The 26593-nt window shown below is 56.1% G+C and overlaps 4 protein-coding genes across 5 annotated transcripts in view; 1 reads left to right on the top strand and 3 right to left on the bottom strand.

Moving 5' to 3' along the window:
* Positions 1-7369, top strand: part of MMP24 (matrix metallopeptidase 24) — a gene marked incomplete at its 5' end in the record, with an annotated part of 45897 nt that extends 38528 nt beyond the window's left edge. The window contains 4 exons of the mRNA XM_081256268.1: positions 392-606; positions 3023-3161; positions 4573-4839; positions 6788-7369. Of these exons, the coding sequence (XP_081112394.1) occupies positions 392-606; positions 3023-3161; positions 4573-4839; positions 6788-7125 (959 nt within the window). The 3' untranslated portion in view covers positions 7126-7369. The remainder of the gene's footprint in view (positions 1-391; positions 607-3022; positions 3162-4572; positions 4840-6787) is intronic.
* A 1446-nt stretch (positions 7370-8815) lies between these two features.
* On the bottom strand, positions 8816-11093 carry MMP24OS (MMP24 opposite strand). Of its 2 annotated transcripts, none has more exons than XR_014017652.1 (2): positions 9827-11093; positions 8816-9411 (listed from the first exon to the last, which is right to left on the bottom strand). XR_014017652.1 is itself a non-coding variant. In XM_081256959.1 (2 exons), exon 2 carries the CDS (start codon positions 10394-10396, stop codon positions 10166-10168), a length of 231 nt encoding a protein of 76 aa, XP_081113085.1. In that variant the 5' UTR covers positions 10397-10399; positions 10474-11093; the 3' UTR covers positions 8816-10165. The 2 variants fall into 2 exon arrangements, 1 of the variants encoding a protein (XP_081113085.1); XM_081256959.1 differs by having other exon boundaries at positions 8816-10399; positions 10474-11093.
* Positions 11094-11176: 83 nt separating this feature from the next.
* EIF6 (eukaryotic translation initiation factor 6) lies at positions 11177-17710 on the bottom strand. The gene is made up of 7 exons (XM_081256958.1): positions 17567-17710; positions 17172-17290; positions 16952-17037; positions 15045-15220; positions 14329-14505; positions 13960-14141; positions 11177-11460 (listed from the first exon to the last, which is right to left on the bottom strand). The coding sequence occupies exons 1-7, from the start codon at positions 17678-17680 to the stop codon at positions 11451-11453; spliced, it is 864 nt and encodes a 287-aa protein (XP_081113084.1). The 5' UTR covers positions 17681-17710; the 3' UTR covers positions 11177-11450.
* Positions 17711-19961: 2251 nt separating this feature from the next.
* FAM83C (family with sequence similarity 83 member C) lies at positions 19962-25137 on the bottom strand (the record flags this gene model as incomplete). Its single annotated transcript, XM_081257154.1, has 4 exons — positions 24579-25137; positions 22258-22521; positions 21917-22041; positions 19962-21402 (listed from the first exon to the last, which is right to left on the bottom strand). The coding sequence occupies exons 1-4, from the start codon at positions 25047-25049 to the stop codon at positions 19962-19964; spliced, it is 2301 nt and encodes a 766-aa protein (XP_081113280.1). The 5' UTR covers positions 25050-25137.
* Between the last annotated feature and the right edge of the window lie 1456 nt (positions 25138-26593).

The raw sequence follows: 26593 nt of genomic DNA, 5'->3' as shown, positions 1-26593 counted from the left end.
ATGTTGGATTTGGCAACATGGAGGTCATTGGTGATCTTGACAGCAGTTTCAGTGGGTGACGAGGCAGAGGCCGTACTGGAGCAGGATAAAGAATGGGGAGAGCAGACAGAGAGGGTAGGGGACACTGAGCCTAAGAAGGGACATGTCCTCTCTCGTAACAGGAGAGAAGAAAGAGAAGATACCAGACTTGGGGGTGGAAAATGGGAGTTCCCATTTAATGGCTCTTTTCATGGATTTTCTCAAAGACTGGGGGAGTAAACAATGGGAGAGGGGGGACAGGAGGCTGGAGTGTGACAGGCTTGTCTCAGAGCTGCCGGGGTGAGGATGAGGCAATGGCAGCGGGGGGCAGGGCATGCCTGGCCCTTCTCTAAGATGCAGAACCTCTCTCCAGGACCCCCCGCGGAGCCCCTGGAGCCCACAAGGCCCCTCCCCACACTCCCCGTCCGCAGGATCCACTCACCGTCTGAGAGGAAGCATGAGCGCCAGCCCAGGCCCCCTCGGCCGCCCCTCGGGGACCGGCCAGCCACACCAGGCGCCAAACCCAACATCTGTGACGGCAACTTCAACACGGTGGCCCTCTTCCGGGGCGAGATGTTTGTGTTTAAGGTAGGACCTCGGTGCTCCCCTCCCACTCCTTCCCCCACCTGGGGCAGGAGAGAGCTGCTGCTCTGGGATTAGGCCTGCTGTGGGGCCTGGAGGGGAGCTAGCCCAGCGGCCAGGCCATGGGGTCTCTTCCTGGTGCTGCTGGGTGAATGGACTTGTTTCCAAGAGGGAGGCGGGAAGTGGTGACCCTGCCCCTTCCCGAGGGTTAACGCTGGGGGAAGAGTGCTGGAGACCGGCCTCTGCTCTGTGACTCTGAGCAAGTCGCCTCCCTTGTCTGGACCTCAGTTTCTCCATCTGAGAGCTGGGAGGGTCACTTCTCTAACGAAGGGTGTGTGCAGATCAAAGGAGTCATGGTTGTGAAGACGCTGGCTTGGAGTAGGGGCTGGCACAGCAGTACCTGGACCTTTCGTCTTCACTCGCATTTGAATCCCTACGTTGATCTTGGCCATAGTTCCTGCCAGGGCTGGTTCAGAGGAGCGCCTGACAGGAAGCTGGCCAGGCTACATCTTGTCCCCTGGTCTGTTCCTGTCCCTCTAGCCATGGGCTGCAGGGTGGCAGCCTGCTCAGTGTGTTGCAGTTGGGTTCTCAGGGAAGCAGGCTCTGGGACAGTGTTTGGGATGCAGGATTTTGACTAGGGAGCACCTTTGGGATCCACATCTGTGGGAAGGAGGGGTGGGAAGCACGATGGGGCAGGAGAAGATAAGCAGGAACTAGACCCACCGCAGACCCGGCCACGCCCATAGCGAGTTCTGGAGCTAGAATGGCCCATCAGAGTTGTCCCGTGTTGGGCCCCAAATGGCTGGAACTTTATTCAGTCAATGGGTGGGGGGGGGCATGACCTTGGGGGAGCTCTCTGGAGCTAGGTCATCCCCAGCGAGGTTGACAGTTGAAAACTGCCTGCTGACCACACTCCCGGCCACCAGCACAAGAGGCCCTCTGCTGACAGCGTGTCTCTGTCACACTGGCTGGTTGTGGAGAGCTGCCCCACTCACCTTGTGGAATTCTCCCCAGCAAGCTTTGAGCTCTGACCAAGAATCAGGCGACAGGGGTCAGCCCCAGTCCTGCTCTCACCGCGTGGCTCAAGGAGAGTCACTTGGCCTTCCCTAAGACTCTGTGTATCTCAGATCTACTTAACAGGAGTTGTGAAAGTCAAAATAAGGTTTAAAAAACTGGATGTGAAAGTGCTTCGTAAAACACCTTAAAAAAGAAAAAAACTTTTCTAGCTTTTGTACCTTTTTTTTTTTGGCTGCGTTGGGTCTTTGTTGCTGTGCGTGAGCTTTCTCTAGTTGCGGCAAGTGAGGGCTACTCTTCGTTGCGATGCACGGGCTTCTCATTGTGGTGGCTTCTCTTGTTGCAGAGCACGGGCTCTAGGCAAGTGGGCTTCACTAGTTGTGGCATGCGGGCTCAGTAGTTGTGGCTCGTGGGCTCTAGAGCGTAGGCTCAGTAGTTGTGGTGCACAGGCTTAGTTGCTCTGCGGCACGTGGAATCTTCCCAGACCAGGGCTTGAACCCGTGTTTCCTGCATCGGCAGGCGGATTCTTAACCACTGCGCCACCAGGGAAGCCCCTGTACCATTTTTATGTATCATGTTCTTTCTTCTGCACCCTTGGATCCTCCAACTGAACGGTTCCTAAGCGAGTCTGGGTTTTATCATTCCCATTCACACATAAGAAAACCGAGGTCCTAGAAGGTTACAGGTCTCGCCCAGACTGCCTACCAACCAGGGCTGTAGTGGGACCAGGCACCAATTTGAGGAGGAGGGCTTTTTTCACATTCTTGGCCTATTGAGCTGCCATTTACTTAACGTTGACTATGTGCCCTGTACTGTTCTAGGCACTTCACCTATAATCTCTCATCTGACCCCCACTATTACCCCCCTTTGCAGGTGAGGCTCTTTAAGTACTGAGTCCCAGGTCATGCAACTGTAAGAGGAAGAAACTGAATTCACATCCGGGGCTTGGGGGAATTTCCACGGCTTGCTTCCCACAGACCTTACCCTGCTGGCTGGAGCCAGCCATGAGGAGGGCACTCTGACCGGGATCAGTGACCAGCCCCTGCTTCCCACCAGCCTGGGGAGGGGCCCTGCTGACGTCGGGGACTCTCTGCTGCCCTCATGTGGTCATCCCAGGCCCTGCATCATCCCTTCCAGCTCCCCCCCACGCCTCCTCTGCCCACCAGGCCTGTCTGCTGGCCCTGTCTCATGGCCCCTTGGGCAGCAAGAGCCATCAGGAGCCTCATGTGAAGAGAGTTGATGGGCATTTTATCTTCCTCATTGGGCTTTGAAAGATAGAAGCAGACTTCAGGGAGGGTTGCAAGGCTGGGCCCAGGGGAACGTGTTGGGTTTTTGGGGCCTGAGCCCCAGGGCTGAGATCACTGGGTTCAAAGGCTATGCCTCTTTCTTTCCTTGCCTTAACCCCCAGGATCGCTGGTTCTGGCGCCTGCGCAATAACCGGGTACAGGAGGGCTACCCCATGCAGATCGAGCAGTTCTGGAAAGGCCTGCCCGCCCGCATAGACGCAGCCTATGAAAGGGCTGATGGAAGATTTGTCTTCTTCAAAGGTAACGTGGCCTGTGCAGAAGGACCTGGCACGCTTTCCTGCCCTTCTCGGGACCCCCCTTTTCCACCTGTAAACTGGAAGAGGCAGGGTGGGAGGCAGATGAGCTGCAAGGGTCCTTCTAGCCCTAACAGAAGCACTGCCATCTGACAGGACAGATCCCTACAGGCAGGGGAAATTAAGTCAGGGAGTGATTGTTGAGGGTCTGTATGTGCCGAAGTTGGTGGGGTGACAAGCCTCACCCCCACAAAGTAGAGGGTGGTGCAGACAACTGAAGACCATCCAGTGCTCCATGGAAAGCCACCCTGTGAGCTCTGTAGGAGCCTGGAGGGGGGAGGTCACGCAGGCTGGAGGGGCCAGGGGAGGAGGGGGAACTAGCTGTATGGCAGGCCCACCCTGTGCTAGGTTGTTTCACTTCGAATATCTCGACTTGGGCCAGGCCTCAGAAGAGTAAGAGTCAGAGAGTGAGGAGTGAGAAAAGCATTCCAAGAGGAAGGAACAGCATGGGCAAAGGAGTAGTTCAAAGGGCTTCAGGAGACCACCAGACAGCCATGGAGCCCCACCAGAGAGCTGTGAGAAGTGGCCTGGAAAGGTAGTTTAGGGGAGAGTCCTGAGGAGCCCTGGCTGCCCAGCCGGACTGTGGTCTTAATCCATCAGGGCAATGCTGGAAGTTCACTGTTTGTTTCTGAGCAGCAGAGAGCCAGAGGGCAGGCGGCAATGCAGGCAGAGGCAGGAGGCCGTTTCTGAGACGGCTGCTGGAGTTGAGGAGAGCGATGTCTGTAAGGCCTGTTCCAGGGAGGAGCAGTGAGGCTAGGAGGCTGGCAAGGCCTTGTGAGAGGCTAAGTGCTGAGAGGAGAAGGAAAGAGAGGGTGATGCCACCTTCTTGGGGACCCTGGGAGGCAGACAGGTGGTGAGGGAGGGAGCCCCTGGGGTGGAGAGGAGGAACTCCGGACGCCGACCTGGAAATGCCCAGAGGACGGTGGGCAATCAGGGTCCTGGGCCTGGTGCCCAGGTCCACTGGGAGAGCGGCAGCCTCAGAGTTGGGTGTCACTGGTAGAAGGTTGGGGGAGTCCTAGTTGTGTGTGAAGCCATGAGAGGCTGAGGTCACCCGGAAAGGAAAAAGGAGCAAGTCACACGAAAGGAAAAGAGGGTGGGGCACGGAGCCTGGGCAGCGTGGGGCGAGTTGCCCAGGATCTGAGACTGGATTCTGGCTTCTTGCCCCCTAAGCTCTGCCTGGGCCAAGGGGCCTCAGCCTCCTCCGCCACAGGGATCAAGCAGGACCAGGGCCGTCTCCCCCTGACACTGGCTCCATGAATTCGACTTCAGTCCCAGTGGATGATGGGCAAGTGGCTCTATCCACAACCTTCAGCATGAATGACCGGGGAAGGCTAATCCTGGGTTCCTCTTGGCCACAGGTGACAAGTACTGGGTGTTTAAGGAGGTGACGGTGGAGCCTGGGTACCCCCACAGCCTGGGGGAGCTGGGCAGCTGTCTGCCCCGAGAAGGCATTGACACAGCTCTGCGCTGGGAACCTGTGGGCAAGACCTACTTTTTCAAAGGCGAGCGGTACTGGCGCTACAGTGAGGAGCGGCGGGCCACGGACCCTGGCTATCCCAAGCCCATCACCGTGTGGAAGGGCATCCCCCAGGCTCCCCAAGGGGCCTTCATCAGCAAGGAAGGATGTACGTAAGAACCCGGCTGGGTTTTGTGAGGGGGGGTCTGATTTCACGTGGGTCTCACCGGGGCCCACGGGCATACTCTCAAGGTATCCAGGTTTGAGAAACACTGCCTGGTGGCAAAGGCAGCTGCCTCATATCGACCCATGTTCACACAGTAAATTAATCCTCTCTGACCAGCGGCCAAGTCACAATTTCTCATCTGTAGGGATCATCCGCAATTGAGAGATGTTTTCATAGACTGACTTCATTCCCTCAGATAGCATTTCTCAAACAGTGGTCCTCAGGTGTACTCTAGGAGTCCCTCAAGTTATCAGATCTGAAATGATGGATGTGGTGGTTCAAAGGTGCTTTTTCACAGGACTTAAAGATAAGAGAGAAGCATTTTCTAATTATGAGACATTTCCTAAGCTCCTCCTGGAGGCCAGGCTGACTCACAGCCTCTCTCCGCTCCGGACTAGAAGCTTCTCAAGAAGAGGGGCTGGGACTTACCAGGTGCAGAGTGGCTATCCATGGATATTTGCTGAATCCATCTCTGCTCATCTGGTCAAAAGCACACACCCTGGAGCCAGCCTGGCTGGTTTCATATCCCACCTCCACTGCTTAGTAGGAGTTTGTGCAAATCACTTAAGTTTCTTCAGTTTCTTCACCTATAAAATGGGGATAATAATGGTACCTACCTCATAGGGCTTTGTGAGGATTAAGTAAAATAAATTATATAGAGCCCTTGGCGCATGCCATGTAAATTTTAGCTGTTATCATCATTATTATCTTGTTGGGGTGTTTTAGTTTTTATGGAATGACAGGTGTCATTCATTCACTCCACAATAATTGCTGAGAGCCAGGTTGTGTGGGAGGGCTGGGGATGGAGCTTAGAACAAGACTTGCCTTGCATCCCTGGCTCCCAGTCTAGAGGCAAAAAACAAAGTGGCAACAAATGCAATAAGGGAAAGCATTTGCAAGAGAGCATCTAGGCAGAGGGCCATGTGAGAGAGGGTCGTCAGGAAGGGCTCTCCAAGGAGATGTCACCGGTAAGAAAGCCAGCAGCCACAGGGGCAGAGCTGCTATTTGGTGGCTCTCTTGTGCACCTGATGCTTTACACACATGGTCTCACTTTCCGGGGAGCCTCAGAGACAGGTGACATCAAGAACTTCAGCCAATGAAAACCCCAGCCAAGGTGGGGAGCCGGCCAATAGGAGAGTGTGAGTTGCTCTGTGTCTGTGGACTGGCGGGGCGATCAGGCTGCTGCAGGGAGCCTTGTGGTGGTTGCCAAGCCCTGCTGCCTCTTTTCCTTCCAGCCCCTCCCCCAGCAGGGTCCCAGCGACCCTGCAATCTGTGTTGCACAGTCACGTGTGCCAAGCCAAAAAAAGTCGACGATAACTGGGAAGAGGTGGTGCCCTCCGTCAACAGGAGAAATCTTGCTCCCTGCCTCCCTTGGCTCAGGCAGGAGCTGGCTCAGCCCTAGAGCTATGGAGACAGGGCCGTCCAAGCCTTAAGTTGGGGACTTGATCTGACTCACATGGGGGAAGGGGGAGGCTATGGGCACAGGATGGCAGAGCTGAGACCCAGGGCTGAGAAGAGTCCTGTCTGGGAAGCACAAAATGAGCTTACCAATGCTACTTCCAGCTCCTCAGTGGCTTCCCAGCACCTTTGAGATGACAGGGTGGGCTGCTCCAGGTCCCAGGTGCCTCTCTGCAGCTGGGCAGGTCATCCTCCACAACCAGCCACACCACTTGCAGGGTGTGCGAGGCACCGCACGCCTACCTCCAAGAGTTGCAACACGCCCCCACCACGTCATGTGCCCACCCGCCTTTCAGAGCTCCTCTTGGGCTCCCCCCAGGTGGGAGAGGCGCCCCTCCTCCACGCTGCCACAGCACCCTGGGCCCTCTCACGCTGGCGCAGAACAGGTGCAGGGAAGTGTCTGGGGTGGTGATGATGGGCCGTGTTTCTGCAGATTACACCTACTTCTACAAGGGCCGGGACTACTGGAAATTCGACAACCAGAAACTAAGCGTGGAGCCCGGCTACCCACGCAACATCCTGCGTGACTGGATGGGCTGCAACCAGAAGGAGGTGGAGAGGCGCAAGGAGCGGCGGCTGCCCCAGGACGATGTGGACATCATGGTGACCATCAATGACGTGCCAGGCTCTGTGAATGCAGTGGCCGTGGTCATCCCCTGCATCCTGTCCCTCTGCATCCTGGTGCTGGTCTACACCATCTTCCAGTTCAAGAACAAGGCAGGCCCTCAGCCTGTCACCTACTATAAGCGGCCAGTCCAGGAGTGGGTGTGAGCAGCCCAGAGCCCTCTCTGTCCACTCGGTCTGGCCAGCCAGGCCCTTCCTCACCAGGGTCTGAGGGGCAGCTCTGGCCACTGCCCACCGGGGCCAGCATGGCCCTAGGCCAGGGGTCATGTAGCTGAAGTGATGGTGCATTGGCCTAGGCTGAGCACGGGGCAGGGCGTGATGGCAGCTGTGCCCCAGGGTGGGTGTCTGGCACCCAGCTGCCAGCCTTCTGTCCTGGGTAAACTGCTCCCTACTCAAGGGAATAGGCCAGGCCCCATCAGGAGGCAGGGACCATGCCAGGAGGAGGCCCATGGTCACTGCGCCCTGTGGCGTCCACGAGGCGCCACAGCGCCATTTGTACCTGGCTGGACCCAGCACCTCCTGTGGGAAGCCAGCGCTAGCGCTCTCAGCCCCATGTGGGAGATGCCACCAGTCCTGGTCCCCCATTGCCAACACCTGCTGGTCAGATGTCCCCCCACCCCTACCCCACTGTCCTCCAAGGCTACAGGACCCCTGCTGCCGACACAGTGGGCAACAAGCCTGGGTTTCCTCTGCTGGCAACAGCAGATCCCTCAGGAAACCTGCTCCACATGTCAGGGTCTCCTCTGAGACCCAGGATTTAGGGTCACATGCTGCAGGCAGGGCTGTGGCCCAGCTGGGTCTGACAAGGACCCAGCTGTCATGTCGTGAATATTTCAATGTCCTGTCACTATTGTTTAAAGTCCCATTCTGCAAAGGCTGCTTGAGGCTTTAGGTGAATTAGAGGTGACTGTCTTGGTGATGAGGCCAGCCCTCCCCCCAGCGATAAGGACCAAGGTGCTGTTAAGGCCACTCTAGTGCCCAGACACGCCGGGAGCTGGGCCCTGCTAATGAGGCTAAAGGGCTGGAGCAGGAGCTGACACCATCTCGGAGGCTGATCTGAGTTTGTAGCTCTCCTCCACTCTCCCGTTCCTCTCCCCATCCCCCAAGTCCCTGGCCCTGCTCCAGCCTGCCGCTTGTGGCCTGAGGACACAGCCTGACTAGTGAGGTGAGACGGAAATAGCTCTGGGCCAACATTCTCACAGCCTTGGGTTAAGGGGCCCAGGGCAGCCTTCTGAAGTGCTCAGAGCCCACACCCCTAGCTACCCTGAGACCAATTCAATCTCTCAGCCCAGAAGCAGTGTTTATACCATGAGCTTGGCCCCTGCTAACCCAGCTCTCTGGGCCCATCACTCTGCATTGCTCTTCGGAAAAGAGCAGCCACAACTGGTAACAGCCCCCAAGCCTAGGGGCCCGCCCCTGTCTCTGGCAGGAATTCCGAGGGCTCGGCTTGCCTCACCCCAACCCAGTAAGAGGCAGCCCTGCTTGTCACTATGGAGCCGTAGGCAAAACCAGTCGGTTCAACTATGTCCACTGGCTCCCTGCCAAATCCAAGCAGAGGTGTCAGTCTTCAGGGTGCCGGCAGGGTCTCTGAGCCTGCATGGGCCTTGCCCCCACCCCGTGGCCTCTGGGCTTTGAGTCTGCTTAACCTGTAGCAGACAGGGACTCTGGGAGCTGTCTTGAGCAAAATCTCTCATCCCAGAGACACCTATATGGGTCCACTGTGTTCCCTGTCATCATCCTTCTGTTTTTTCTCATTTTGGCCAAGGGCGGGCTCCCTGGGGCGGGTGGGGAACAACTGCAGAGATATTAGTGATTCATAGGTTTGTACAGTGTTTTATACTTTGCAAAGCACTTTATTAGCTCACCCCTGTCTGCTCACATGTAACTCATGCAGTCCCTGGGAGGCCAAGGATAACTCTCACTGTGCCCTCAAATGAAGCACAGAGAGGCTGTTACTTGCCCAGGCCATCCAGTGGGCTTGCTAGACCCCTCTAGGGTCCAAGATGAGATCAGAAGTGTCTCTTTTATCCATGTTTTCTTGGCCTCCCTTCTCCCCTTCCGGGTCCCTCTCCACTCCTCAGGTTGGTGCTCTCACTTCTTGAAAGCTCTAGGCCCCCCAGGCTCCCCACTGGCTCCTGGTACTACTGAGGTCAGCTGAGAAAGAGCAGGAGATGGAGGCAGGCAGCCCAGGCTGCAGATGTGAGGGATGCAGGGCCAGGTCCAGAGAGGGCTCAGCCTGGAGGCTTCCAATCATGGATTCTCCTGCCTTGTGGTCATCCGTTTGTCCATCATCCCAGGACAGGGCAGACAGAGGGGCAAAGCACTGGGGGTCCCAGAGCCCAGCTTCCCCTCAGTCTGGGGAACATCACAGCATTTCAGTGTCAGTCACATTTTAAACTGATCAGCCTTTGTATAATGTTTTTTAAATCATTTCTAAATAAAACAAAAATATACAGAGTGTGTCATTTCCCTGGGATGTGGGAACAAGGATCAGGTTCTGGGTGGCCTTAAGAAGCTTCTGGGAGACAGGGTGCTTTGGGGTGTCTGCGAGCCGCCCCATGCATCTCATCTGCCAGTCCCAAAATCAGATGCCCCCTCTCTCCAAAAGGCTGGCCCTGGAGGCCCTCTGTTACTGGGGTCTCAGGAAAACAGCCAGATAATGCCAGGGTGGCACCCAGGATGGCGGAGCAACCCCTCCCAGGAGAGATATGGGCAGGTTCACTGTGGCAAGGTCTTTTCTGAAGTCAGGGCACATGGTGCCATGACCAAGGACAAAAGCAAGAGCCCAGTTCTTGGCAACAGGGAAAAATGAGGTGAGATTAGGTCAGCAGCCTTGGGGTCTTCTTACCAAGAGCCCTGGCCTGGTTCTGGAAGCCAGTGACAGGGAAGGCTGCCCCAGCACCCAGACGGCTGGAGAAACTGTGGGGTGGGGATGAACATGAAGGTCTGAGCTGGTCTGGGTGCAGGCTGAGAAGCCAACGAATCTGGGGTAGCGGGAGGGGCCAGAGGCAAGACGGTGACCCAAGGCGAGGCTGCGGAGGAGGCTTCCTTCCAGTCCCCAGCGAGCTCCCCGACTCTCCGCGCGTCTCCGGGGTGGCGGAAGGTGGGGAGAGACGACAAGGACCCGAGCAGAAGAGGCGTACGGGATGACAGGAGGCGGCGGGCGGTAAGTGCGGAGGGCGACGAGTCAGTACCAGGAGGTGCAGACGATAAGGAAGCGCACGTCGTCCAGAGGCCCCCAGGGGCCGGGCTCTGGCCAGGGCCGCCCAGGGCCCTCGGGCGCCGCGGGCTGGGGTTGGGGATGGGCCTGAGGTTGGGGTTGGGTCTGAGGTTGGGGTTGGGGCTGGGGCTGGGGCTGGGGCTGCGCGGGCTGCACCGGCTGCGCGGCGCCCTGGCCACCGCTCAGCTGAGCTCCCATGTTCTGCAGGACGAGAGGCCCGTCAGGTACGGGACGGGCCGCACGCCACCCCCGCCCCGGCCGGGCCCGACCCTCACCTTGCACCGCCCGAGCCGCCGGTCAGGAGAATCCCAGCGCCACCCTCCGCTTCCCGCTCGCCTGCGCAGCGCCGTCTGGAGCGACTGGCGTCGTGACGTCACGGCGCACAAACCCCGCCCTCTGACCGCCAGCGAGGAAGGTTTCAGGGCACAGGGGCGGGGCCCAGCAAACCCGACCCACCAACCAGCAACCGGCCACACCCTCCCCGAAGTCCCAGGGCCCCGCCCCGCGAGCAGCTCGGAGACGCTTGCAGCCGCCCCAGCTACCCTCGCCTCTCCAGCCCGGCTCCGCACCCACCCAAGGCCCTAAAGGAAAGGGCCTACCGAGACTGGTCTGAGGCGGTCCTGGGCACCTAGCAGCCAGGCCAGCAAACCTCCATCCACCCTGGGTGAAAGAGGACAAGACTGCCCTGTAGCCAGGTGCCCCAGAGCCCTTCAGGATCCTCACACTGGCCTAGGAGTCGAAACAGACTCATCTTTGAAGCCAAAAGTATGAGGCTGAAGTTGTGTGGAAAATGGGAGAAGTACAGTGGAGAGTGCTGCTTCCTCTTGTCCTGGGATGAAACCGCCCACCTGGTGATGGGGGGAGAGGAGTGGGAGACTGTAGAACTAAGGGGTGTGTGTGCATCCTACCCCACCTCCCCCCTGGAACAATGGTGGGGGGCTGAGTGCAGGCTGAGGTCCCCAAAGAACACATTCAGAATGACCGGAAGAAGCTGCCCTTTAATGGGTTGGCACAGACAACAGAGCTCTCAGCCAGAAGCCATAGGACCTGCTGGCCAGCATGATGTGGCAGATTTTTGCAGTAACTATGGGTTCAGGAGATGGGCACAGGTGAAGAAGGGCTGGGCATCCAGCCACTGAGTCCAGGTGAGCTCTCGGCCACGGCCCTGCCAGCATCCACGACAGACTGGGTGGGGCGTGGAGACGGAGCCAAAGTCCAGAGCCAGAAGCCCATGAAGAGTATGGAAGGTGACTCAGGTGAGGCTAGAGAGAGAAAGAGCATTGTCAGTAGGTGCTTCACAGAGCACAGCTCACCCTCCATTCTCAAGGTGCTTGCCTCCACCCTTACTCCAGGACCTCTGTTCCAGCTCAGCCCCGAAGAGCCACACACAGAGGGCCTTCCAGATTCCACTGCTCCCACAAGTCACAAATCCAGTCTAGCACTCTCAGTGCTTAAAAACTAAAAGTAACTCCTCCACTCGGGTGGGTGAACTCAATAACTTATTCAAATCGTTATTGATCATAAATCAGAGCCTCACAGGTCAAGCCCAACAGACAGTAGACAAGGGAACAAGGTGGCTCAGAGAGGGGAAGGGACACGTCCAGGCCCCAAATCCTCTAGTGGCAGGGCTGCAGCCAGAACATTCTTCCTGGAGGTGATAATCATGTGCACGATTATAAACATGAAGTACGTTATTTCTTTTTTTCGGCCGCCCCTCACGGCTTGCAGGATCTTAGCTCTCCGAACAGGGATTGAACCCAGGCCCTTGGCAGTGAAAGCACCAAGTCCTAACCACTGAACCACCAGGGAAATTCCCTTAAGTACATATTTCTTGTTTGTTTTTCTTTTGTTATCTGAAGTTTTTATTTCTCTCTTTAAAGTACTAAAGAAGTTGGATTCTATCTTAGTTTTCCTAGGATTGGCTTTTCCTCATAAAATCTTAAATAGGAGAAATGAAAGAACTTTGGGGAAGCTGAGGTGCATATTTCTAATCCCCTACCTGACACATTCCTTGTGAGGTCTCATGGGCACCTCAAACTCAACAGCTTCAAAACCAAAGGAGGCTAATGAGTTTTGTCTCTTCTTTTCCAACACCCATTTCTTTATCTTAACTACAATGCTGACCAGGGCTGCTGACTGTAGGCAGTTCTGCCTGGCAGTTTCTGAAGTTTCACCATTAAATACAACATTGGCTGTAGTTTAGTAGGTAACCATTATCAGGTTAGAGAAATTTCTTTCTGTTCTTAGGTTGCTAAGAAGTTTTTTTTGTTTTGTTCTTTAATTAAATGGTTATTTGTGGAAGTACTATTTTCTTTATGAGGTTCAATGTTCCAAAAGGGGAGGAAGGGTACATTTTATTCGTCACCCCATCACTACTGTCTGGCACATAGTAGGTGCTCCAAAAAAAGTTGTTAAACAAATAACAAAACCACTGGTACCACTTTCCTGTTCAGACCCTTTCAACTGCTCTCCAATACTGACAGCAGAGTTTGTCAGTGTGGTCTCCAAACTGCCCTCATCAGAATCACCCAGGAAAGATTATTAAAACAACCACACATGGTTGGGTCCCACGCCAAACTGAGGGAATCGGTATCTGAGGGGTGATGGCAAGAAACTACGTTAACAAGTATCCGAACATAAACCAAAGGTCAAAACACCTACAGTCAAAACTTCTTGACATGGGCATTCAGAGTCCTCAACACGGGGAATAAAACCTTTCCCCTTCACACCTTCCACACTTCCCCATCCCGGGTTCTGTCTGAAGTGCTCCCCCACCCTATCTTCGCATATTCAATTACCTACTCATTCCCTGAAGCCCAGACTAAATGATCTGTCCTCCCCAAAACCTTCCTGGATTCCAGAAAGTGTATCACAGGAGCTTCCAAAACCACAAAAGGCACCTTTTACTTCTTTGAAGGTAGCTAAGTTATATATGGCCACTACATCTTCTCTCCCCTGCTACAATCTAAGTCCCTCTCAGAGGCAGGATGTAGCACTAAGCTGCCTGACTACCCCACATGGGGTCTTGTCTATAGGGTTTAATGAACATCAAGCAATTGAATGAATGAAGGAGGGAAAATGAAGGGAAATTCTGCCCCTGTTAAGTAGGGAGTCTGCTACTGGACACTTGCTCTACTGTGGGATTTCTATCCTCATAAAGACTCCTGTGCTAGCTAGGTATGGCGTGCCTTGAGAAGGATCCTAAATGGGGGGGGGCACTAAATATCCAGCACCTGCTGCTCTTCCAAAGGAAGAGATTCTAGAGCCTAACACCCCAGAACCTTCCAGGGTTAGAGCCCAAGAACCCACTCTTGTTTTAAACCCACAAAGCCCAGATGATGGTGGTTCTGATGCATTCCCCACACCCCCAAGTCCCTTAGGCACCTGGGTCTCCTCAGTTCCTAAAAGCAGCCTTCCCTCCTTCCTTCAATTAAAAAGCTCTTTCCTGTCTCAGGCTACTGGCTGGGGACACTGATACACAGGCAAATACAAACTGCAAAAGAATGTGGTCAGTGATAAAATAAAAGACAGACTACAGAAGGGATATACTGAGCCAGCGTCTTCAAAGATGGCAGTGGGCAGATACTCAGGAAATGCTTGTGGACTGTACCCTGTGCTTGCTCAGCAGTGTGCAGATGTGGCCTCACACGCAAGGAGAACCTACCAGTATAAGTACAGTGTGGCTCCCATTACAGGTGGCATCTCCCTCCCCTCCCCTCCCCTCCCCTCCCGTCCCCTCCAAAGAAGAGAGGCCCAGATACCTGTCAATGAGGGAATCCCGCATGCTGGTAGCAATGGTGCTAGGCTGGGCTTCATTCAGCTTGAAAACACTCTCCACCACTGACAGCTCTGTGCTGGTTGTGTCCAGGCCACAGAAGGCACACCAGTCGTTCACTACCATCCCAGCGGCGATCACCTCGCTGCCTCGGTTCACAGTGCCCGCCTGCCAAGGGACGGCTCAGTGTGGATTGTGGCACCAACAGCCAAAGTCATGAGGACTCTCCCCAAACCCTTCTCCCTGACCCTCAGCCCAAACCCAAACTGTGACAGGTAATAATCTAGATTCCCGAATACTGGGCAAAGGGATCTGCTCCAGCAGGAGAGAGAGCTCAGAGAATAAGACTGCTTACCACAAGGGGGACCTGAAGGAGAGAGGACAGCTCATCCTGGTCTTCAATTGAAGTCTTGGGATGCACCAGCCCTCCCTGATTGCTGAAGACACAGTAACTTCCTACCAGCACATGGTCAGCTACTGTCTGTCGGAAGACTTCCACCTTTAGCACATCAGCCAGGATTTCTTCTGTTTCCTGTCAGCCAAAGGTACTGTGCTCAACGCCCAGAACAAGCAGATCAAAGAACCCAGGACCTCCACACCCAGACCCACCCAGGGCATGACTCCCTAAGCTCATTCCTCTGCTATGTAGCTGCATATGGAAGCTTCACCCGCAAAAAGGAGGGAATACAGCTTGGAGCAGAGTCTAGACCAGCTACGGAGCCCCTAATATCCATGCATGCCCTGAAGAGCCAGAGGCTGGTCTCCACATTACCCTCCTTTCCTCTAACCCACAGGCAAGAGCTCACCTGTCAATCTTCTCTCCTAGCCCTGGCTTCAAGACCAGATGGGTCAATCTCCCTGATTCTGAAGGACTAATACACTCCCTAGCTTCTTTCTGACACTGATCACACCATGGAAGGCCTCTGTTCACTATTCCAACCAATGTCTGAACTGCAGGAGCCCAGGTATAAAGAGAAACCACAAGAGATGCCCCTAATTCCTGTCTGATGGGCAAGAATGGTGGCTAACCACTGACTCGGCTAATATCCTGTGACTCCTGGGCCGCCTCACCCTGTCCAGGTCTGGGTGGACTAAGGCCACGTAGTCGTTGCAGGTGGTGACATTGCCCAGGGCTGAGAGCCGCTCCTCCACCCGCCGGATCTGCACTGAGTCTGGGAGGCAGTTGCGAATGTGTTGCAGCTCCTGGTCGGTGGCGTTGCTGGGCACCAGGAGGCCATGCCTGTTCCCTGGGGAGACCCAAGTTAGGGAAGGTGGGACAAGGATGGACCATGAATACACAAGATGCCTGCTGAGCCCTGGGGGCTGGGGATACAATCCAGCCCAATTAGCTTCCCCAGCAAAGCTTTAGACCCAGACCCCAGTCCTCCAAACCACTGATCCATACAACACCCGGGGGACCAGGAGTCCCACTGGGCAGGCCAGAGATGGCCTAGGAGTTTGTCCCAACACATCCTGCCCAATTCGCCATCATCAGCCAGGAGGAACCAGGACTAACAGGAAGCGCTCTTGGGCATTAGTTGTATTCTAAGAAACTGAAGTAATACTCCGTACCTACCAGAATGGCTAAAATTTTTAAAAGAATGTCAATACCAAGTGTTGGCAAAGATATATGGAACAACCCACAGGAGTATAAACTGGGCAACCACTTCAGATAATTATGTGGCATCATCTACTACATTGAATACCCAGCCATTCCTCTCCTAGGTATTATATATCCAATAGAAATACATACATTTGTTCACTAAGAAATATAGCAGCAATACTCATAACAGACCCAACTGAAAACTACCCAAATACCCACTATCAACAGAATGAATGAATACACTGTGGTATACTTACACAAAACACAGTACACGGCAACATGAATGAACCACAATTATCTTGTGACAACAATGACTAAACCTCTGCCTAACTCTGCAAGGACACAACTCTGAACTTCTCAACTATAAGTTTCTCCCATTATTAAAAAAAAACCACCAAAGGTCAGGTTAAGATCTCCCTTGTTACATAAGAACTAGCTTCAAGTCCAAATGTCATGGTTAGGGATAAGAATGTTCTGCCTGAATAAGAAATACTCAGAGTCCAAGATCATCAGGCTTGATTAAAAATAAAGGAACAAACTCCTATTTGAGCAAAACTAGAAAGAAGGGGAGGCAGTAAAGGCAGACAGATCCAGCTCAAAGAAAGGACAAATGGCCAGAGTCAACCGTGCTGAGAGATACAGGGGTACGTGGTAAAGGGAACTGAAGATCGAAATGCGTAACTGAACAGTATGCCCCAGAATCTTAGCTTGTCTTTTTTTTTTTTTTTTTGCGGTACACGGGCCTCTCACTGCTGTGGCCTCTCCCGTTGCGGAGCACAGGCTCCGGACGCACAGGCTCCGCGGCCATGGCTCACGGGCCCAGCCGCTCCGCGGCATGTGGGATCTTCCCGGACTGAGGCACGAACCCGTGTCCCCTGCATCGGCAGGCGGACTCTCAACCACTGCGCCACCAGGGAACCCCAGCTTGTCATTTTTTAGAGGCAGAAATAGACGCTCAGAAAGTGGAAGCAATTTGCCCAGAGTCAGTGGCCAGGGAGAGATGACAATCCAATCTTCCCTCACACCAGGTGTGGAACTGGGCGAGTCACTTGGGTTGAGTCTCAGCTTCCTCATCAGTCAAATGAGGCCAATAATTCTGACCTCCTAGGGTCTTCGTGAACAAGGACTGAAACAAGGGTAAAAGTGAAACCCCTTAATGTTATTTGTGTTTACAATGATCCAGAAGGCTTTGCCAGAGGTTGTCCCTGATCTGTTGACACTTAGGGTCCAGCACAGGTCTGAGAGATTCTGTAGTCCCTGGAAATAATGGATGAAAGCCCAGGCATCCCTGGGTCACCCGGGGTCCCTTCTAGGGGTATAATTAAAGGCGCTGGGAGGCTCCATTTCCTCCCTCGGCGACTTCCAGCTAGCTTACCCACACACATGCGCCCGATGATGCGGCAGCCGGCGATGGAGGCGTGCACCACAGGGATGGTATCAGCAAGCTCACCCTCGAACACACTGTAGGGACAAGGACTCGGTGGTCACGGGACTGGGGGGCCTGAGCCCTCCCTCTGCCCGAGCCCCAGACTCCCAAGTACCCCGCCCAGCCACCCACCCACACGCTGCCCGCGGGCCCGGGGCTCCCGCCGCACCTGTAGAAGTTCTCTGACCCTCCGATGGCCACCAGGCAGTAGGTGTTGGTAAGTTTAGCAAAGCAGCCGATCTCACAGTTGTTCTCGAACGACGCTCGGACCGCCATGAGGCCTAGGGGCTGCGGGACAGGGAGCTCAGGGCCGGCGGATCCTCTCCCGGGACAGGGTGCCCCGGCTTCGACCCTGGGTCCGGGTCCAGGTCCGGGTCCGGGTCCGGGTCCCGCGGCCTCCACGCCTCAGGCCCCGCCGCGACCCCGCCCCTCTCGGCCGCCAGCCCTCGGGGCCCGCCCACTTAACCCTTCCAGACACGCCAGCCCCGAATCCTTCGGCCCCCACCCCTCACGACCCAGGGCGCCCGGAGCTGACGCTGCCGGTGTCCCGCCACAACCGCTCACCACGTAAACGCAACCTCCCCACGCGCAAGAAGCCTCCTCGGCCCTCGGTAGGTTTCCGTTTCCGTCTCCTCCCTGGGAGACTTCCGAGAGAACGCGACGCACGCTGCCACGCATGCGACCACTCTAGCGCCAGCCTCTGGGAGGACTCTATGGCTGCAAGTGGTCCGGTCTCTACCCCGCCTGGCCCCGCCTCCAGCAAGCTCGCATTCATTCATTTATTCATTCAGTCAGGAGCTTTGTAGGAGATAATATCGACCCAGACCTGTGCTGGTTGGCTATGAGGCATCAGAATGGAGGAGCCAGGGATGTCTCGCAGAAGATGGGTTGATGATGGAGTTATATCTTAGTTCCCCCACCAGGCATCGAACCCGCGCCCCCTGCATTAGAAGCGGGAAGTCTTAACCACTGGACCTTCAGGGAAGTCCCAGACGGAGTTATACCTTGAAGTAAAGCCTGAGGAGGAAGAGCAGGTGTGGGAGAGGTGAGGGACAGAGTGAGGTGTGGGACAGATGCCCAGGCCGGATCTGGAGCCTAGGGGAGACTGAAGGGCTGAGATGTGGAGCTGAAGCCTGGGGTGGATGAAGTCACCCACGGAGAAGGTGTCCATCAGGGAGAAGTAAGACCACGACAGAGGCTGGAGAAGGAGGCGCGGCCAGAGGAGGAAAGGAAACCATGCTGAAGAAGGTATTGGAGAGGAGAGGATGGACGAAGCGGGGTGTTAGGGAGGGTCCAGAGTGGGCAAGGGTGTAGGGGCTGATGGGCAGCCACTTTCTGCCTCCCTCCCCCACCCCCGACCCCGCCCCGCCCGCAGATGGTGGCAGTCAAGAGACCTGCTCTGGTGGACGGATGAACTTGGCCCCCATTTTGTACAAAAGCCCCAGGGTCTCGCAGAATGTCACTCTCAGCGAGGGCAGAGGGAAGCTTGGAGCCCCTTTCCTCCTCACCCCCCAGCCCTCCTGCAGCCGTCCATTCTCCTCCAAGGACCTCTCCATAGTTGGCCTGAATGGTGCCCTTCCCCTGTCGCCAACCTGCAGTTTCATAACTCTGCCTTCTTCAGGATACACCAGGCTGCTGCTGGGTCATAGCATGTCTGCTTTTATTGATTTGTATCACGTATACTGTCCCAGGCAGGTCGCAAGCTCAGGAAAAGGACCTACATCTGACAGAGCCTATACTTCTAGGGACACTCAGAAAAATGATGCTGGGGTGTGTGTGTGTGTGTGTGTGTGTGTGTATCCACGTCCTCTCCATCCTCCCAGGTTCATCTCAGACCCACTCATTCAGTCCTCTCCATGGTCTCTCTTCAGCTGGTTCCCTCTACCAGGAATTCCTCTAACCCTCGCCTCCATCTATCCAAGTCCTTCCCACCCTTTGAGGCTTGGCTCAAAGGCTGCCTCTTCTAAGAAACTTTTCTCACCACTCCATCATCACCACCACTTGCTGGCCTTCATTCTCTACCACCTTCTGTCACTGGGTAGCCTTTAATTAGATACACCAGTCATTTATGCATTGAATCCTTGTCTCCCAGGGACTGAGTCTGATTCATTTCTCAACCGTATGGCATGTCCGGCACAGGACTGGGTACACAGCTTAGGTACAAAAAGATACTGGTTGGTGCATGCATGCCTCTGTGTGTGTGTGTGTGTGTGTGTGTGTGTGGTTATGTGCATATTTATGGTCTGTGGATCCTAAGGGGTCTACGGTGTGCACCGAATGTAGCCATTCATTTACCCAAATGACATTTATTGAGTACCTATAACTCGAATCCTGAGTGTTTTGGTTTATCACATGGACTGCATCTGTGGGTGTAGTTTGTGGATGTGAACCCTGTCAGTGTGCAGTGTATATTGTGCAGGCATTTGGAGCATCTCTATTATATGTGGATTTTGTGTGCATGGGGACATGGGAACTGTTGATATTGTGTGTCCTGTCTGTGCAAAAACACGATCTTAAGAAATTAAGAGTCAGAGACACAGATTTGAGCCCCTGTCACTTACTCGGACCTGATTCCAAGCAAGTCATCAAACTCACTGGGTCCCAGCTTCTAAATTTATATTATAGGGAAGATAATATCTGTGATCCTAGAATTGTACACCTACTAGAGCTCTATCTCGTAGGGTATTGTGAGGATGAAGGATGAGAAGTAACTGATGAGAAGGGCTCAGCACAGTGACAAACGGCAGGTGCCCAGTAACTGCGGGTTCCATTTCCCCATGTGTGTGCATGTACGTGTGTGAGCAAGAATCCCAAGCCCAAGGAATGCCTAACCTGGGCCTCTAGACTCCCTCTCCTCCCCATAAGGCCCCTGCTCGAGCTCCCGCCCCAGAGTCTGGGACCTGAGCCAATCTAGAGTCACAGTGGATGGAGGATGGACATGTCCTTTCTGGAAGCAGGACTACAACTCAAAGCGGCTTCGGAGCAGCTTGGACTTGGACTTGTGGTACTGAATAATGAGGTCCAGTTTGCTGTGGCCCAGGGTCAGCCATTTCTCATCCCCAGACAGGCCATTGCTACTGCCATTGCGCTGGCCACCTGTGGGGCCCCTGGGGAGGCCAGGCTCAGGTCCCTGCCTGGTGCCCTGTAACTTATGATACTTGGTGATGAGGTCCAGCTTGCTGTGGCCCAGAGTCAGCCGCTTCTCATCCCCAGAGTCCATTCCAGGCTTTCTGGCAGAGCTCGGTCTGGGGAGATCATTGGGCCCAGGCCCCTCACCCCGGAATGGGCCAAACTTCATGATGAGGTCCAGCTGGCTGTGTCCCAGGGTCTGCCGTTGTTCATCTGGACCCTGCTTGCCAGGCCTGGCCAAGGAGTTGGCTTCAGGGGGCACTCTGGAGCCCCCAGCCTTGGGGGACTGTACCTGGAGGTCCAGTTGGCCATGGCTGTGGTTTGGGGACAGCCTCTTGTCCTCTGGGGTCCGATTGCCAGGCCTGGGAGAACCTGACACAGGGGGACCCCTGGCATCCTGGGCCTGGGGCAGGAGATCCAGCTGGTTGTATCTCTGATTTGAGGCCAACCTCCTGTCCCCTGGGGCCTGCTCACTAGGCCAAAGGGAGCCTGAGTTGGGGGTCACCCCAGAATCAGGGCCTCCTGCTTCTCGTGCCCTGGGGAAGGGGACGAGGAGATCCAGCTGGCCATGGCTCTGACTCAGAGACACCTTATTCTCCTCCGCTGCCTCCAGGGCTGTGCCGGGTACCCAGCGGCTTCGTGGGGGGCTAGGCTCCTGGCTTCCTGTGACCCCATTCTCTGGGAGCCGGGACAGAGCTGAGACACCCCGGGGAAAGGAGAGGAGGGGGCGAGGGTGAGCAAGCAGAGGTGACCCCCCTTCCGGGGTCACAGGGCTGGTGCTATTGGGGTTGAGGGCAGGGTGGGACTGGGACCAGGGGGACGCCCCCAGCTTGCTCAGGTTGGCCCTGTAGGGCCCAAGCAGGGGGCCGTGGTTAGGGTCTGACAGCTGGCACTGCAGGGAGGGCTGGCCATCGGCCTCACAGCGGGCAGGGCCCGGGGAGGAGGATCCCATAGCCATGTCACTGCAGCCTCCGCCTCTTGGCAGAGCGGGGTAGGAGGAATGACCCATGTGAGGTGAGCACTTGATGCTGCTGAGGCTGGTGCTGGAGTGCGACAAGGATGTGGTGCTGGGGATGCCGGGCCCGAAGGCCAGGGCCACTGGGGGAGGGCACGGTGCCCTGGGAGACAGGGGATCTTCACCTCCGCAGAAGCCCTCCACGGGCCGGGACTCGGCATAGAGACAGCGGAACTCCCGGTCAAAGTCTTCCACGATGCGGCCCCTCAGCTGCAGCACCATGCTCGTGTGGGCCTGGCTGCAAAGCCAGGTGAAGCTGGGGACAGAGGGTCAGGGTCAGGAGGCAAAGTGCAGGACCTTGGGGCCAGGCAGGAGTCACAAACAGAGGAGCAAGACAAAACCACCACCACCCCGAGGGCCCAAGTGAGGGGGCAGAGCTCTGACTCCGGAGTCTGTTCTAGCCCTAGCTCAGCTTAGTGGACTTCGGCACGTGGTTTCGCATCTCAGCCTCAGCTTCCCCGTCTGTAAAATGGACCAAGGGCCAGGTTCCTTGAAGTCCCTCCAACTCCGAGGTGCAAAGAGTTATTTTCTCTGCCAAGGGCATTAAAGTAATCCTTCCACAGAGTGAGCTCCTCCAGGGCCCAGCCCAGAGCTGTCTTGCTCCCCACACTGGCCCCTGGGCCCTGCACCATGCCTGCCACATGGCGGCTGCTCAGTTCAGGGTGGAAAGTATGGATGAAGGATGGAAAGTTCAAAGCTGCCAGGTCCCAGGCACCCTCGCAAGCCGGCGGCTCAGCCCCAGGCACCCTCCCCACCATCCACTTGCTCACCTGTAGCTGCCTGCCACCACCTGCTCACCGTCAATGATGACGAACTTCTCCAGGGCCTGCCCCGTGAAGCGGCGGCCTGCCTTGCTGCAGTATGTGTCCCCACATGTGCTCCGCACACGCATGTTCTGGGCCAAGGAGGGAGGGAGGTTGGGAATTACCTTTAGAGGATGGGGCTCAAGCCATGTCTGAATCCCCTGGGGTCTCTGACCCAAAATAGCTATAGGAGAACCCGGCCTCCCACTCCCATTGACCCCCGATGCTCACGAACCACCCGACTGACTCTCCTGCCCTCCCTGACTCCTCACCCCACACCCCAATTCCTGCCCCCGTCCCTTGCTGACCCGTAGGTGCCCTCCATTGAGGTCCATCTTGTAGCACATCTCCAGGAAGTGCCTCAGGTGTTCCTCGGCCAGAAGCAGGTAGACGGGGACACCACGCCAGCCCGAGGCCTCCATGAGGTCACACAGAAGCTCCATGTCGGTGAAGATGTCCATTACCACAGCCACCACCTGACGGGGGCGGGGCGGGGTGGGGGGGAGCTCAGCCCTGCCCGGGGCACTGCTGAGGCCAGGGGCAGAGGCTAGATCCCCGGAAACAGCGCTGGACTGAAAAGCAGGAGGCCAGAGCCCGTGAGAACACCTGAACTGGGAGGGCTTTTAGTGGTGACCCAGCCTGGGGGTTCCTGACTTGGAAGCTGGGGGGTTTCACTGTCTTGAAGCCCAGAAGGCTGTTTGAAAGTTTTTGTGTGCATTTTTCTAAGGACGGTTTGTTTATCTGCCATCTGATTCTCAAAGAGGTCTGTGGATCAGCTGTACCAATCTAAAGGTCTACTCTACAGATGGGAAGACTGAGGCGCAGAGGGGGAAAGAGAAGCAAAACCCAGACCCCACTTCCCAGGCTAGCACCTCACACTCCCCCCCACTAGCTCAAGCTGTAGCTCTGGCTGTCTGTCTGAGTCTCCCTTCTCACGGAACAGAGCTGCAGGCCAATTACTGGGGTCTTCAATGCCCTTTGCTAGACCCACCTGTTTCCCTGAGAAGCTGCAGAGATCTGCTGTGACCTCTTACAACTGGGACCAAGTTCTCTGCTCGGTGGAGAGGCGGTGCTTGCAATATCTGCCGTGAGAACCTCCTCTCCCAGTCCAGGCTGAGAGGCAGGAGGTGTGGAGCAAAGCACTCCAGCTCTGGAGCCAGAAAGAACTGGGTTCAAACCTGCACTCTGCTACTTCCTAGTGCTATGACCTTAGGTGAATTCCTTCACCCCTGGGAGCCTCAACTTCCTCATCTGCTAAATGGAGATAATGATAGCTACCTCTCAAGAGTTATGGGGAATTTAATGTGAAAATACTCAACACACAACAGAAGCTCAATAAATGTTCCTCTCCTGCTGCTTCCTTAACAAAGCCATTGGGCCACAGGGGGAGGAAGCACTTCCCAAGATCACTCTGAGAGTCAGTGACAGCCCAGAGTGGAAGCTTGGCTCCTGGCCCAGAGGTGGAGGGTCTAGAAGGGAGGATGAGGAACCAAAGCACTGAGGGATGCCCTAGTCCATGGCACAGGCCTGGCCACGGGTGAGGGGAACAGCACAAGCAAGAAAGATCAAAGGGGCAGGGGTGATGACAGCGGCCATCTCACTAATAACCCCATTCCCTGTGCCAGTCAGGTCTGGCCCTCCCCTGCCTGGGACGTAGGTAGACTTGCCAGCGAGGCTCTGGAGGTACCAGCAGGATCCCAGCATCCTGGCTCCTAACATCTGCAGCAGGTACCCTCAGGGCTGCTCCCCTAGCAAGGGCACTGAGTCTAAGCTACCCCAAGCCCTGCCTAGGGTCGTCTGATCCATCTCCCTGCCTCCTGAGTCAGAGGTCAGGGCTCCAGGAGTGAGGCTGTGCTAGTCTGTAGCTGAAGGCTTCCCAGGTACCAACACCCCACCTGCTCTGCCGCTTCCCTTTCTCCTGAGCCCTGCTCCCCATCCTTGAGCCCAGCAGCTTCCGCTCCTCTTTCCTTTGGGTGCAGAGCTAAAAGCCCAGCCCTCAAGGCCATGCTGAGGCCCAGGCACCAGTGCCCCTTCCCCTGCTTCAGGCCAGTGGAGATACAGTGCACAAAGCGAGGTGCGGTTGGGACCATTTGTCAGGAGGCAGGGCTGTGCCTGGGGCCTGGGGCCTGAGTCTAGAGCCCTTTCCCTCTCCCTGAGCCCCGGGTTCCATTTCACCAACTGACTGGACCTCCTGAGTAAGTCCCAGTCCCTTTCTGGCCTCAGTTTCCTCCCCTGTAACTCAAGGGGGTGGCTCAGATGCTCACCAAGGTTGGGGTTCTTAGTTTGGGGACACAGACCTTTCCGAGAATCTGATGAAGCCCATAGGCCCTCTCCCCCAAAAGAGAGAGGATCCCCCTCTGCAATGAGCACCACTTTTCACGTGTTTTCAGGGTGTTTGTGGAGTCCCTGAGGCCCATCCCCTGTTCTAAGCTTGTTCATGATGTCCTCGGGTGTCAAGAGGTTACCAAGGTAAACAGAACACGCCCACACTCTAGGAGCTTGTGCTCTGATAGGGGGCAGAGGTTCTCCTCCCGTACTGCCCCCAAGCTGCCCTGTGGCCACACTTCCCCTCCCTGGGCCTCAGTTTCCACATCTATGAAATGAATGTCTGAAGAGACAAGGCCCTTACCGTGCGGGCCTGGCTGAAGAGGAAACGCAGAAGGTCCTTGATGCTCTTGGCTTTGTCCCGCTGGAAGTGGATCACAGCCTGCGTGGGCCTGAAGCCCGTGGACCGTGGCACCTCGGGCCAGCCCAAGTCCAGGTCCGGGGGGTCTATGTCAGAGGCCAGGGGGAAGTAAGTGCCGGAGGTGACTTCGGAGAGCAGGCTGAGGGGGTCAGGCCCGGCAGCCCCTGGCCCCAGGGCCTCGCCTAGCTCAGAGCCCCCGCGCGCATGGCTGGTCATGTAGTCCACATCCAGAGGGCTCAGGAAGGGCAGCTCCCGCTCCTCGGAGAGGACCCGCAGGTAGGCAGCCTCACCCCGCTCCAGGAGGGCATCGGCCGCCAGCCGGGCGGCCTCGCTGTGCTGGAGCACCCGCGGCGAGCTCTCCCGCCACCGCTGCCGCTTCAGCTCCTCCACCCGGCACCGCAGGGGCCCCGCCATGCCCTGAGCTCCCAGGGCCTCCGAATACGCCTGCCCACCGGCTACCCTCACCCTGCAGCAGGCTCCATGGCCTGCACCCCGCGCTGGCCGCAGCAGGAAGAAGATACCAGGAGAAACTGCCTCCCGCCCGCCTGCCTGCCCCTTGTCAGAGCCACGCTCCACCCCGTTGCCCCCGGCCTCGGGAACCTGTTGGGTCAGCCTCACCTGTCCGCCTGCTGTTGGGACTCGCCCATCCGCTGCCCGGGGAGAGGGCAGGTCCTTACTCAGCACACACTCCCTCCGCCACCCCGGCGTCACCTGCTGCATCCCCACCAGGCTCCCAGCAAGTTTCCTCCAAACCCTGCCCTTCCAGAGAGTCAGTGAAAAATGCTGTCTCACCCCTGAAAAATTCTGTTCCCGATGTCTGCGTTTCCACCACCCTCAGCTCTGGGGAAGCTCTTGACCTGGTGGCGCCAGACCCCAGCCTTTCTCCCCTCCTCGGGGCTGAGTATTAAATGGTTAGTGAGAAAGTTGGTTGAGAGGATCGGGGGACGCACTGCATGGTCCGGAGGCAAACAGCAGGCCAGTTTCCGTTCTCTGCCCCCATCAAGGGCCTTAGTCCCAGAGTCCTCAGGAGCAGGGTGAGGCTTTGCGCTGGAGAAGGGGGCTCAGCAGATGGCAGCTAGCTGGGGAGGCAGGCCGGGCAGAAGTGGTCACAAGGGTGCCAGCCCCACCTTTCTGTGGAGAGACAAGGTCCCATGAGGGTGGCCGGGACAGCAGGAGACCTAATGCCATGTCTCAACGACCCCGTTTAGTACTGGCTGCACCTGCTTTAAAAGATCTGTGATCATGTCCAGATCAGACACAGGTTTCTCTATGTCCACAAAGCTTCACTTGGGGCCCAATGCATGCACAGCAGGGCTGGTGCTGGCGAGGGGATTTAGGGGCTCCCTGCGTCAAGCTGGGCCCTGGGACTAAAGACGAATGGGGCTTTGTCTTTGAGGATCCTAGAGGGGCCCAGGAGGGGCAGGAGCAGAGATCAGAGCCCCCGGTACTCTAAGGAGGCCCTTCCCTGGGCGTGGGGAGGCTGCGTGAGGGGCAGGGGGAGGAGTAAGCAGAGCCAGACTGTGGGAGGGTAACAAGCCACGGGGGTAGCCGAGGTGGCAGGGCCTTATCTCTGGATTTGTTTAGGGGGAGAACAGGGGCCGTATCTGGGTCAGAGAAGCACTCCTGGGAGGGGAGGAGTCATGTTTCTGTGTTGCTGAGTTCCTGTGTTTATCCCTCAGTGTGTATATGTCTACCTGACGGAACATATTTTTGGATCTTTTTAAAAATTATTTTTAATTAACATAAAGTTTACCATCTTAACCATTTTTAAGTGTGCAGTTCAGTGCTATTAAGTACACTCATATTGCTGTGCAACCGTCACCACCATCCATCTCCGGAACTTTTGCATCTTCCCCAACTGAAACTCTGTACCTATGAAAGGCTAAGTACCCTGCTCGCCCCCTGATAGCCACCACTGTACTTTCTGAGTGTGAATTTGACTACTCTGGGTACCTCAT

This window comes from Mesoplodon bidens, assembly GCF_964165515.1.
Source record: "Mesoplodon bidens genome assembly, chromosome: 15".
Lineage (NCBI taxonomy): Eukaryota > Metazoa > Chordata > Mammalia > Artiodactyla > Ziphiidae > Mesoplodon > Mesoplodon bidens.
This window is presented reverse-complemented; position numbering and strand designations above follow the sequence as displayed.

What these genes read in the sequence shown, in the direction of transcription:
- MMP24OS (XM_081256959.1), bottom strand. Translation starts at nt 10,396, where the DNA reads ATGGGAGCTCAGCTGAGCGGTGGCCAGGGCGCCGCGCAGCCGGTGCAG.
- EIF6 (XM_081256958.1), bottom strand. Translation starts at nt 17,680, where the DNA reads ATGCGTGGCAGCGTGCGTCGCGTTCTCTCGGAAGTCTCCCAGGGAGGA. An exon ending in CATCGGGCGCATGTGTGTGG is followed by an intron (nt 15,221 to 16,951) that starts GTAAGCTAGCTG and finishes GGGTCTCCCCAG; the next exon opens with GGAACAGGCATGGCCTCCTG. An exon ending in TCCACCCAGACCTGGACAGG is followed by an intron (nt 14,506 to 15,044) that starts GTGAGGCGGCCC and finishes TTTGGCTGACAG; the next exon opens with GAAACAGAAGAAATCCTGGC.